At 47.6% G+C, this 13622-nt stretch overlaps 1 protein-coding gene across 1 annotated transcript in view; it reads right to left on the reverse strand.

The window, feature by feature from the left end:
* wipi1 (WD repeat domain, phosphoinositide interacting 1) overlaps positions 1-13622 on the reverse strand; it is a 110516-nt gene that overhangs the window by 42886 nt on the left and 54008 nt on the right. Inside the window, exon 3 of the mRNA XM_070857729.1 lies at positions 4727-4896. Coding sequence (XP_070713830.1) covers positions 4727-4896 — 170 coding nt within the window. The remainder of the gene's footprint in view (positions 1-4726; positions 4897-13622) is intronic.

The following is a 13622-nucleotide window of genomic DNA, read 5'->3' on the forward strand; positions in this document are numbered from 1 at the left end:
TGCCTCCCTGGTGCAAGGGTCAAGGATGTCTCAGAGCGGGTGCAGGACATCTCTCTCAGCGGTATCGGCCTCGGACTAAAGTTGCCGAATTTCGCAGTTTGCGCTGCAAATCCTCGTGCAGCGCGATTTTTACTGCTGTGCAAATTAAAAGTTGAATTTCCGGCCTACCAGTGGTAGCGAAGCAAAAGCGGTAATTTTGGCGAAAAAAATACCGTTTTCGCTGAGAACCAAATTTCTAGCCCTTGAAACCTAGGCCAAGAAGGGAGGGAGAACAACCAGTTGTCGTGGTGCACATTGGTACCGACATAGGTAAAAAAAAGGGATGAGGTCCTACGAGACGAATTTAAGGAGCTAGGAGCTAAATTAAAAAGTAGGACCTCAAAAGTAGTAATCTCGGGATTGCTACCAGTGCTAGTCAGAGTAGGAATCGCAGGATAGCTCAGATGAATACGTGGCTTGAGCAGTGGTGCAGCAGGGAGGGATTCAAATTCTTGGGGCATTGGAACAGGTTCTGGGGGAGGTGGGACCAGTACAAACCAGACGGTCTGCACCTGGGCAGGACCGGAACCAATGTCCTAGGGGGAGTGTTTGCTAGTGCTGTTGGGGAGGAGTTAAACTAATATGGCAGGGGGATGGGAACCAATGCAGGGAGACAGAGGGAAACAAAATGGAGACAAAAGCAAAAGACAGAAAGGAGATGAGTAAAAGTGGAGGGCAGAGAAACCCAAGGCAAAAAACAAAAAGGGCCACTGAATATAAAGGGGCTGCAGGAGGGGTCAAAACTAAAAATCATGGTTTAAAAACTAGTATTAAAACACTCTACCTAAACGCACGCAGCATTCGAAATAAAGTAAATGAGTTGACGGCACAAATCATTACAAGTGGGTATGATTTAGTGGCCATTACAGAAACATGGTTGCGGGGTGGCCAAGACTGGGAATTAAACTTACAGGAGTATCTGACGATTCGGAAAGATAGACAAGAAGGGAAAGGAGGTGGGATAGCTCTGTTAATAAAGGCTGATATCAGGGCAGTTGTGAGAGATGATATTGGCTCTAATGAACAAAACGTTGAATCATTGTGGGTGGAGATTAGAGATAGTAAGGGGAAAAAGTCACTGGTGGGCGTAGTTTATAGGCCCCCAAATAATAACTTCACGATGGGGCGGGCAATAATCAAGGGAATAATGGAGGCATGTGAAAAAGGAACGGCAGTAGTCATGGGGGATTTTAACCTACATATCGATTGGTCAACTCAAATCACACGGGGTAGCCTGGAGGAGGAATTCATAGAATGCATACGGGATTGTTTCTTAGAACAGTATGTTACAGAACCTACAAGGGAGCAAGCTATCTTAGATCTGGTCCTGTGTAATGAGACAGGAAAAATAAACGATCTCCTAGTAAAAGATCCTCTCGGAATGAGTGATCACAGTATGGTTGAATTTGTAATACAGATTGAGGGCGAGGAAGTTGTGTCAGAAACGAGCGTACTATGCTTAAACAAAGGGGACTACAGTGGGATGAGGGCAGAGTTGGCTAGAGTAGACTGGAAACACAGACTAAATGGTGGCACAATTGAGGAACAGTGGAGGACTTTTAAGGAGCTCTTTCATAATGCGCAACAAAAATATATTCCAGTGAAAAAGGGCGGTAAGAGAAGGGATAACCAGCCGTGGATAACCAAGGAAATAAAGGAGAGTATCAAATCAAAGACCAATGCGTATAAGGTGGCCAAGGTTAGTGGAAAACTAGAAGATTGGGAAAATTTTCAACAACAGCAAAGAATGAGTAAAAAAGCAATAAAGAAAGGAAAGATAGATTACGAAGGTAAACTTGCGCAAAACATAAAAACAGATAGTAAAAGCTTTTACAGATATATAAAACGGAAAAGAGTGACTAAAGTAAATGTTGGTCCTTTAGAAGATGAGAAGGAGGATTTAATAATGGGAAATGTGGAAATGGCTGAGACCTTAAACAATTATTTTGCTTCGGTCTTCACAGTGGAAGACACAAAAACCATGCCAAAAATTGCTGGTCACAGGAATGTGGGAAGGGAGGACCTTGAGACAATCACTATCACTAGGGGGGTAGTGCTGGACAGGCTAATGGGACTCAAGGTAGAGAAGTCCCCATGTCCTGATGAAATGCACCCCAGGATATTAAAAGAGATGGCGGAGGTTATAGCAAATGCATTCGTTATAATCTACCAAAATTCTCTGGACTCTGGGGAGTTACCAGCGGATTGGAAAGCAGCTAATGTAACGCCTCTGTTTAAAAAAGGGGGCAGACAAAAGGCAGGTAACTATAGGCCGGTTGGTTTAACATCTGTAGTGGGGAAAATGCTTGAAACTATCATTAAGGAAGAAATAGCGGGACATCTAGATAGGAATAGTGCAATCAAGTAGACGCAGCATGGATTCATGAAGGGGAAATCATGTTTAACTAATTTACTGGAATTCTTTGAGGATATAACGAGCATGGTGGATAGAGGTGTACCGATGGATGTGGTGTATTTAGATTTCCAAAAGGCATTCTATAAGGTGCCACACAAAAGGTTACTGCAGAAGATACAGGTATGCGGAGTCAGAGGAAATGTATTAGCATGGATAGAGAATTGGCTGGCGAACAGAAAGCAGAGAGTCGGGATAAATGGGTCCTTTTCGGGTTGGAAATCGGTGGTTACTGGTGTGCCACAGGGATCAGTGCTGGGACCACAACTGTTTACAATATACATAGATGACCTGGAAGAGGGGACAGAGTGTAGTGTAACAAAATTTGCAGATGACACAAAGATTAATGGGAAAGCGGGTTGTGTAGAGGACACTGAGAGGCTGCAAAGAGATTTAGATAGGTTAAGCGAATGGCCTAAGGTTTGGCAGATGGAATACAATGTCGGAAAGTGTGAGGTCATCCGCCTTGGGAAAAAAACAGTAAAAGGGAATATTATTTGAATGGGGAGAAATTACAACATGCTGAGGTGCAGAGGGACCTGGGGGTCCTTGTGCATGAATCCCAAAAAGTTAGTTTGCAGGTGCAGCAGGTAATCAGGAAGGCGAATGGAATGTTGGCCTTCATTGCGAGAGGGATAGAGTACAAAAGCAGGGAGGTCCTGCTGCAACTGTATAGGGTATTGGTGAGGCCGCACCTGGAGTACTGCATGCAATTTTGGTCACCTTACTTAAGGAAGGATATACTGGCTTTGGAAGGGGTACAGAGACGATTCACTAGGCTGATTCCGGAGATGAGGGGGTTACCTTATGATGATAGATTGAGTAGACTGGGTCTTTACTCGTTGGAGTTCAGAAGGATGAAGGGTGATCTTATAGAAACATTTAAAATAATGAAAGGAATAGACAAGATAGAGGCGGAGAGGTTGTTTCCACTGGTCGGGGAGACTAGAACTAGGGGGCACAGCCTCAAAATAAGGGGAGCCAATTTAAAACCGAGTTAAGAAGGAATTTCTTCTCCCAGAGGGTTGTGAATCTGTGGAATTCTCTGCCCAAGGAAGCAGTTGAGGCTAGCTCATTGAATGTATTCAAGTCACAGATAGATAGATTTTTAACCAATAAGGGAATTAAGGGTTACGGGGAGTGAGCGGATAAGTGGAGCTGAGTCCACGGACAGATCAGCCCTGATCTTATTGAATGGCGGAGCAGGCTCGAGGGGCTAGATGGCCTACTCCTGTTCCTAATTCTTATGTTCTAATGTTCTTAAACAAAAAAAATTCACAAAACATTTACAAGACCAGTGGCCAGCTGTCGGGATATGCCCCCCATTGCTTCGAGGATCTGGTCACCAATGTCTACAGTTTACAGTCCTCCTGGACAACTGTATCATCTATCGAATCACTGAAAAAGAATTAAGAAATAAAAACTTTAACTTGCAGGTCTTCATTCTTACCGCTGCTGGCAGGGTTGCTATGACAGGTTTTTCCCTGTCGGTATTCTGAGCGCAGAATACGGGTGCGGAGGGAGAGAAATTTCTGGCGAAAGTGCTACTTTGACTGTTGCACGATGGCACTCTTCTCCCAGTGGTACTTGGAAAGCTCCGTCGCACAAAGGTCACCGAATTTCCCGCCGACCGGGTTTTCGCCAAAAAGGGTGAAATAGCGCCAAAAACCCGGTCACAAAATCGCCAAATTTCTAGCCCAAAATGTCTTGCACTGTATGCTTATACTAATGGTAATTACAGTCAAGTGTGCTATATTTAAAACTTGTGGCTCTGATAGTATACCACTGTTTTGGCTCTTGACCTTTTAAAGCCATACCTGCTTTAAGCTTAATCCGTACGTACCTTTAAATTTAAAACCTACGAGCATAAGGTTCTCTTGCCGTTGACTGTCATTAGAAATAAAAGCTTTGATAGGGGAACAGTGCCAGAGGGGTAGAAATGAGAATGGGGAGAACAGTGTCGGAGGGATCAATACTCTCCCAAAACTGCCACTAAATCAGACAATCCTAATTTCATTTTCCAGTCTTTTTATGGCCAAAAAATATTGTTGTGTGTGCAAAACAATCTTAAAATTGAGAAAGAAAGCCAGCCACTTAATACTGGGTGTTGCTAAGCTGCAGTCTTAAAGTTAGAAAGGATATTCTGTATATTAATGGAAGGTTGCCCCAGTTAGCTCATTCTGTGATTTTTCTTACTGCCTACAGGAAATAGGTGACCTGGCTGAGGTCAGGAGCTTACCACTGCCGGCCAACCTGTGACCCCCGCCCTCTTACCTGTCTGTTGAGCCGAACAGTGAGGATGGTATTGGAATAGCTGTAGTTGCAGATCTCTGTCCCTTTCTTGAAATGATAAACATTCATCCTCCGTGGTGTTGAGAGGCTGACGATGACCACCAGGCTGCTGGAAAACAGCCGTTCCACAATGTACACATCGGGTGTGTCTGCTGCACGTGGAGAAAGGTGGGAGGGGCAGGGGGGTGGGGATAGGAAAAGGGAAGCAAACAAGAGCATTATACACTTGGGAGAACATTTTCATCCACTTTGACTGCAGATACGTTAGTCACACAGCTCTGAAAAACAACTATGCTGTAGCTATCAACAGAGGTGGAATGAGGGCACCCCCAATGGCTCAGTGGGTTAAGACAGTGATTGGCTGAGCCAAACCAGGAGGGTTCCAGATTCAATCCATGGAGTATACCGCTAGCACCTAACATTCCTATATTAAGAAGGGGGAAAAAATGACTACAGTTAAAGAAAGGAACAACTTGCATTTATTGGCCCCAAGTTTCGTGCCGTGGCGAAAACGGCGCACCTCCGAGCTGGGCGCCTGTTTTTCACGCCGAAAACTGCGCCTAAAAAAAAGTCCGATATTCTCGTACTCCTTGGAGCTCGATGTCTGCTTGGCGCGGCGCGCTCTTCGCAGCAGGGGGCGGAGCCTAACACTCGCGCTGATTTTCTAAGTAGCAGGGGGCGGGTACAATTTAAATTAGCCTTCGTGGTGCCAGCAACCCTGCGCGTGCGCGTTGGAGCGTGAGCGCACGCGCAGTCTCACACAAACATTGGCACTCGGCCATTTTTAAAAATACTGCAGAAAAAGTGAAGATTTGTTTCTTGGACCCCTGCAAAGGCTTGTAATTTAATTTTTTTTAATATTTCTGTGTGTGAGGGAGTGCTTTTAGCAGTAGTGCTGAATAAATCACTTGCTGAAATCAGTGAGTTCAGCTTTTCACTGCTAAACTTGCAGAACCGGTGCCTGCAAATTAAGGACTGTGTGTTTGGAGAAATAAGAGTGCCGATTCAACTTTGCAATGGATCAACGTCCACCAAGAACAAAGAATTTCTTGCATGAGGAAGTGAGATATTAGTCAACGTAATTGAGCAGAGATGGCAGGAGCTAGATACCAGCAACAGAGGTCGCATAAAAGTGCCACCAAAAGAAATGAAGAAACGCTGGAACCAAGTTGCAGAAGATTACTGCGCAGTGGTGCATACCAGGAGATCTAGAAGTCAGTGTAAAAAGAAATGGCACGACCTTGGTCAAGTAATTAGTGTAAGTAATATTTCCCATTTTTAATTTAATCGTAATTGTAACCTGGCTATCTGTATGTCCCACCTTGCAGACTGACACACTCTGTAAAAAGTTATATTTTACTCTTTGCAGAAGAAATTGGCCCACAACAAAAGGGAGGCAACTCGGACAGGAGGAGGCGTGCCCAATCTGCATCCACTGACACCCTTGGAACAAAGGGTAGCTGCTATGATGAGTCGTACATGGAGAAAAGCAATCAGTACAGCACAAGCTGGGCCCGCACGCGAGGAAGAGGGTAAGTCCTGAAAATGCATCATGGCCCTTTAAATCAACCTGTTGCCTGGCCTGCTATGTGTGAGAGTACTCATGCCACCCACCCGGCCCCCTCCCTTGCTGCTAAACATTTGACTGTTCTGATGTATTTTGCAGAACATGATGATGATGATGATGATGATGATGACGATGCTGCTGCTGCCAACCCTGAGGATCCTGAGGGTACAGAACAAGAACCAGTACAACCAGCTGCGGACGAACCAGACTGGATGATGGCAGCGATGACTGAAATGTCTGCAAGGGAGAGCTTCCAATTTAATGTTTATGAGCCCCCATCAAGGGGCATCAGAGTTTCAACCCCTAGCATAGGTCTTGGTTCCACCTTCCATGGTTTCGCTTCCGATGTTGCGGGTCCCAGTGGTGCTGCTGGTATAATGCAGCATTCTACAGTCAGTGCACTACCATCCCAGCCTGCGCCTCCCTCTCGCATAGGTTCTGGTTCCACCTACTATGGTTTTGATTCCGACGCTTCGGGTCCCAGTGTTGCTGCTGATATCATGGAGCAGTTTACACCCATTCGTCCAACATCCCAGCCCACGGCTCGCACTCGAGTGCTGTCGTCTGGAACACCGAGCGTCCTACCGTTCCAGCCCGAGCCTCTCCCTCTAGTTCTGCCGTCTGCAACACAGAGCGTCCCACAGTCCCAGCCCACGCTTCCCTGTGTAGTGGTGCCGCTTGCAACATCGAGCATCCCACCGTCCGTGCCCGCGCCTCCCAGTGTAGTGGTGCCACGAGGCAGACCCAGGCAGAGGAGAAGGAGATTGGAGACACGCTCTCCTGAGATGCAGCGTGCAACAGATGCGGCTCAGGTGTTGTGGCATTGGCTATGGAGACTAATGAGCTTACCCGATCACTCATCGGTGGCGTCAATGCAGTAGGTGAAGAGTTGATGGTCCTGACTGGAGAAATAGCAGTAATGACACGGGAACTTAGGGAGGGAATGTCTGAGGGAGTGCAATCGATGGCACAGGCCGTCAGGGAGGGCATGCAAATTACGGCACAGGCCGTCAGGGAGGGTATGCAAGTGTCGGCACAGGCCGTCAGGGAGGGCCTGGTTGAGGTAGCTGCTGCAATAAGGGCACACAGCCCAGCCAATCAAATGACAACCCCATGAGGAAGTGAACATTCACTGAGATATGGATGAGACATGGTTGCAGCCTTTCTTTGCTGCTTTTGTTCTTGTTCTTGATGTAGCTGTAGTAGCGTTTTTCAAATTGAAATTGTTTTGTAAGTTTTGTAACTTTATAACTTATAAGGGATCTTATGGTTTTTAAGTGATCTTATAGTGTAAATGCTCTCACATTTTTTTGTATCTTATTTAATTTTGCACCTAAAAAGTGATCCTGAAGTTTAAGTGTTCTTCAGAGTGTAAGATTTTTCACAATGAAACTGTTTTGTAAGTTTTGTAACTTTACAACATATAAGTGATCTCAGGGTTTTCAAGTGATCTTATAGTGTAAATGCTCTCACATTCTGTAAATTATTTAATTTTGCATGTAAAAAGTGATCTTGAAGTGTAAGTGATCTTCGAGTGTAAAATTTTTCATATAGAAAGTATTTTGTAACTTTTGTAACTTTACAAGTTTATAAGTGATCTTAAAGTTTTTAAGTGATCTTCAAGAGTCATATTAAAAAGTATAGTTTGATACAACAAATATTTTATTAGAGTGACGTTAACTTTTCAATAAAATATTTTTTCATTAAAACTGTTTCATGTTCCATTAACACAACACAACGTAGGAACAACTGCAAAGAATAAACATGTCCATATGCAAAAGTGGTCGCAGAGCCCTCAGGCATCAGTAGTTGAAGCGTTCACGGATGAGCTGCTGGCGCAAGTCTCGAGCAATCGTTAAAGGGGCACGATGGACGGCCCTCCTCCGACCTCGTGCTTCGGCATCAGGCATTTGCATGCTTTCCTGATTGTCGTTATCATCCACATCCTGGTCTTCCGTAATACTATCATCATGCACTGGACCCTCACGTCGGTCTTCGGGTTCCACTACCAGCTCCTGCTGCCTCATGATGGCTAAGTTATGAAGCATGCAGCACATAACAGTGAAGTGACCGACAATCTGAGAAGAGTATTGCAACTGTCCTCCAGAATGGTCCAGGCATCGGAATCGCTGTTTCAATATGCCAATAGTCCTCTCAATGATGCTGCGCATCGCAATGTGCGCCATGTTGTATTGATGGTCAGCTTCTGTCCGTGTCACGCATATGGGCGTCATGAGCCAGGTGGTCAGGCCGTACCCTTTGTCTCCCAGTAGCCAGCTCTGCCCTTCTGGCTGCTGCTCAAACATGTCAGATAGAACGCTGTCGCGTAGGATGAACGCATTGTGGGTGCTGCCAGGGTATCTCGCATCGACTGATATGATGCGCTGCTTGTCGTCACACACAAGCTGCACATTGATAGAGTGGAAACCTTTCCTATTTCGGTACTGCTCAGAATCCTCCACGGGTGCTCGCAAGGCTATGTGGGTACAATCAATGCAGCCCTGTACCTTTGGGAAGCCGGCAATTATGAAGAAGCCCACAGCCCTCTCATGGATCGCTTGTGCGGTCATTGGGAAATTGATGAAGTCATTCCTTCGCGCATAAAGTGCAGCCGTGACCTGGTAAACGCAGGCATGTATTGCACGTTGAGAGATGGCACACACATCTCCAGTTGTAGCCTGAAACGATCCCGAGGCGTAGAAAGAAAGTGCAGCTGTTACCTTCACTTCAACAGACAGGGCTGTTGTCCTTCTGCTTCTGGGCTGCAAATCTGCTCTCACCATATCACAGTTCTCAGTGACAACTTCTCTGCGAAAACGCAGCCTTTTCACACAATCAGCCTCGCTCATGTCCAGGTACGAGCGCCTGGTTCGATATTGTCGAGGTGGGTAAGGTCTCCTGCCCATCAACCTACGGGCTACGACGTTCCTGGTGCGGTGAGCTCTAATCAATTCTCTCCTATGCAGTGAATTGATGGCAAACCATTGCATAATACGTGGTGTTGACAATGCAGCACCCATTCTGCAAATTTAAATATAAAACTGTATGTGGCTGCCTCTCCCTGTCCAAATGGCCTCAATCCCCCTCACAGCTCGAAGGCTGCTGCTGTATCTTTGGCTGCCGGCCAGCCACTGATGCCGCCCCTAAAGCGTGGCCGAATGGCCTCAAGCACCATAAAGAGCTGCGTGTGTCAGGTGTTGATTCTTTGGCTGCTGGCCAGCCACTGACGCCGCTGATATCTCATGGCCGAATGGCCTCACGTCGGTCCGCTGCTGATTCTTCGGCTGCCGGCCAGCCACTGACGCCGCTGATATCTCATGGCCGAATGGCCTTGGGTCTGTCCGGTGCTGCTTCTTCGTGGCCAGCCACGAAGAGAATGAAGGCCTGCCTCAAGCACCGCAGCTCAGCTCGAAGCTTGCTGCCGCTGCTGTCGAGACACTGACGCCACACCGCTGCCTGTCTCCAACATGAAAGGCCTGCCTGAAGCACTTTCACACAGGTAGGAACATGGTTTATTTAATCTTTTCTTTGCTTATAAATTTTTATTCAGGTTGGATTTATTTGTATAATATTTGTATAAGTATAACTAAGGATTGATTGTAGAATTTAATGACTTCTCTTCCCCCCCCCCCCCCCCCCGCACCTCGTTCCCTACGCCTAATTTGTAACCTACGCCTGATTTTCTAAAGTGTAGACAAGGTTTTTTCGAGCGTACAAAAATCTTCACTTACTCCATTCTAAGTTAGTTTGGAGTAAGTTTTCACTCACGAAACTTTGAAATCAGGCGTAAGTGGCCGGACACGCCCCCTTTTGAAAAAAAAATTCTGTTCCAAAGTGAAACTGTTCTAACTGACTAGAACTGGAGCAAACTAAATGTGGAGAATTCCGATTTGTAAGATACTCCGTTCTACACCAGTTGCTCCTAAAAATCAGGAGCAAATCATGTGGAAACTTGGGGCCATATAGTGGCTTTCAGGTTGTCCCAAAGTATTTCAATCCCAATTAATTACTTTTAGAGTGTAGTTACTGTTATATAGGCAAATGCAGCATCCAATTTATGCAAAGCACAGAGCCACGAACAGCAATGAAATAAACAACCAAATAATCTGTTTTGGTGAATATGGTTGAGGGATGATTATTGGCTAGGACACCAGGATAATTTCTAATGGTGCCATGATGTCTTTTATGTCTACCTGAGTCAGCGGAGCCTTAGTTTAACACATAATTGAAAAGACAGCAGACAGCAACTCCAACAGTCCAGTGCTCCCTCAGTACTACACTCAAGTGTCAGCTGAGATTATGTGCTCAAATCCTGGAGTAGAACTTGAACCCACAATCTTCGTATTCAGAGGCAAGCATTCTACCTCTAAGCTAAGTTTTTAATTTCTACTGCACCCGAGGAGGCTGGGTCCACAGCAGGTGAAATAACTTGTTATTTTGCTTAACTTTATGTATATGAAGTATACGGAACAGATTATGTTCAATAATATAATGAGTCAATTCTATTATTTTATATTGCATTGATAGGTTAATATTATGAACTTTATTTTTCTTCTATTTTTAAATCACCATTACATCACACTGTTGCCAAATATTAGCATATTGCCATGGTGGGAACCAGTTATAGGGCTGATCATTTTAATACCTCATTTAGATTACAGAGCTGCCTCTGGGCCATACCACTCATTACTGAGGAAACAAAGTGGAAATGCATGCTCTGATCATGTTATATGCAACAACAGCTGCAAAGCAGCAAATGGCTAAAATATATGTCAGCGCTCAATCACAAGCTTGATTGTGCAAGAATGTTGCACTCCTTCTAAGTAACTCAGTAAAAAGACTTGCATTTATATACCGCCTTTCATGATCACCGGACATCTCAAAGCGCTTTACAGCCAATTAAGTACTTTTGGAGTGCAGTCACTGTTGTAATGTAGGAAACACGGCAGCAAATTTGCGCACAGCAAGCTCCCCACAAACTGCAATGTGATAATGACCAGATAATGACTGAGGGATAAATTTTGGCCAGGGCACCGGGGAGAAGTTCCCTGCTCTTCTTCAAAATAGTGCCATGGGATCTTTTACGTCCACCTGAGAGAGCAGACGGGATCTCGGTTTAACGTCTCATCTGAAAGACAGCGCTCCCTCAGCACTGCACTGGAGTGTCAACCTAGATTTATGTGCACAAGTCCCTGGAGTGGGACTTGAACCCACAACCTTCATAGAATCATTGAAGTTTACAGCATGGAAGGAGGTCATTTCGGCCCATCGTGTCCGCGCTGGCCAACAAGAGGCTATCCAGCCTAATCCCACTTTCCAGCTCTAGGTCCGTAACCCTGCAGGTTACGGCACTTCAAGTGCACATCCAAGTACTTTTTAAATGTGGTGAGGGTTTCTGCCTCTACCACTCCTTCAGGCAGTCAGTTCCAGACCCCCACTACCCTCTGTGTGAAGAAATTTCCCCTCAAATCCCCTCTAAACCTTCTACCACTTGAAATTTATGCCCCCTGGTTGTTGACTCCTCTGCTAAGGGAACTAGGCCCTTTATAGCCACTATATCTAGGCCCCTCATAATTTTATACACCTCAATGAGGTCTCCCCTCAGCCTTCTCTGTTCCAAGGAAAGCAAACCCAGCCTATCCAATCTGTCCTCATAGCTAAGATTCTCCACTCCTGGCAACATCCTTGTAAACCTCCTCTGTACCCTCTCCAGTGCAATCACGTCCTTCCTGTAATGCGGTGACCAGAACTGCATACAGTACTCCAGCTGTGGCCTAACCAGTGTTTTGTGGATGTGCTTGTTTGTATTGTAAAAATGGCCAACATGCCCCACCCTTTGTTTCTGATTGGTCCCCTTGGACGATCAGCCACACCCTGAGGTTTCACAGGAATTACTGGAAACTCACTGACTTTGCAAATTGTTACTCGATCCACTTTGACTTCCTGAAGCAACAGTGGACAGAGCTCCCCAGAAGACAGCAAGGGCCAGCAGAAGTGCCTGACCCCAGTCCAAGTACATCCCTCCTCCAGCCAAAGTGCCTTACCCCAGTCCAAGTGTATGCCTCCCCCAGCCAAAGTGCCTTACCCCAGTCAAGTGCATCCCTCCCCCAGCCAAAGTGCCTTACCCCAGTCCAAGTGCATCCCTCCTCCAGCCAAAGTGCCTTACCCCAGTCCAAGTGCATCCCTCCTCCAGCCAAAGTACCTTACCCCAGTCCAAGTGCATGCCTCCCCTAGCTGAAGTACCACATCCCAGAGCAAGTGCATCCACCCCCCGCCCCCCACCATAGATGGAGCAGGCATTGCGTACGGATTGTTAACAGGTTTATTGGGTATGAAGTGAATAGTGACAGTGTCGTGACTTCTGGATATCATCCAATCCATCGATGTCCCTTGTAGGGGGCTGGAAGAACGTGATTGGTTTTCCTCCCCACCCGTGTCTCTCCAGCCGCTCCCCCGCCCCACCTCAGCCTCTCTCTCTCCCCCCCCCCCCGCCCCCAGCCTCTCTCTCACCCACCCCACCAGCCTCTCTCTTCCTCTCCCACCTCCCAGCCTCTCTCTCTCTCTCTCTTTCCCCCCCCAGCCTCTCTCGCTCTCTCTCTCTCTTCCCCCCACCCCCAAGCCTCTATCTCTTCCCCCCCCCACCCCCCAGCCTCCCTCTCTCCCCCCCTCACCCCCCAGCCTCCCTCTCTCCCCCCCTCCCAGTCTGTCTCTTCCCTACCCCCAATCTCTCTCACCCTCTGCTCCCAGCCTCTCTCTCCCCGCCCCCAGCCTCTCCCCACCCAGCCTCTCTCTCTCCCCCCCCCGCCTCCGAGCCTCTGTCCACTCCGCCCCTCTCTCTCCCCCCCCCGCCCCCCAGCCTCTCTCTCTCCCCCCCCCGTCCCCCAGCCTCTCTCTCTCTCCCACGTCCCCAGCCTCTCTCTCTCTCCCACGTCCCCAGCCTCTCTCTCTCCCACCCCCCCGCCCCCCGCCTCTCTCCCCCCCGCCCCCCAGCCTCTCTTTCCCCCACCCCGCCCCCAGCCTCTCTCTCTCCCCCCGCCCCCCCAGCCTCTCTCTCTCCCCCCGCCCCTCTTTCTCCGCCCCCCCGCCCCCAGCCTCTCTCTCCCCCCCCACCCCGCCCCCAGCCTCTCTCTACCCCCCCACCTCGCCCCCAGCCTCTCTCTCCCCCCCCGCCCCGCCCCCAGCCTCTCTCTCTCCCCCCCCCAGCTCCCCCCCACAGCTTCTCTCTTTTCCCCCCACCAGCCTCTCTCTCCCCCCCCCTCTCAGCCTCTCTCTTTCCCCCCCCTCAGCCTCTCTCTTCCCCCCCCCCCTCAG

The sequence above is a fragment of the Pristiophorus japonicus genome, chromosome 16 (genome assembly GCF_044704955.1).
Source record: "Pristiophorus japonicus isolate sPriJap1 chromosome 16, sPriJap1.hap1, whole genome shotgun sequence".
NCBI classification, from domain to species: Eukaryota; Metazoa; Chordata; class Chondrichthyes; family Pristiophoridae; genus Pristiophorus; species Pristiophorus japonicus.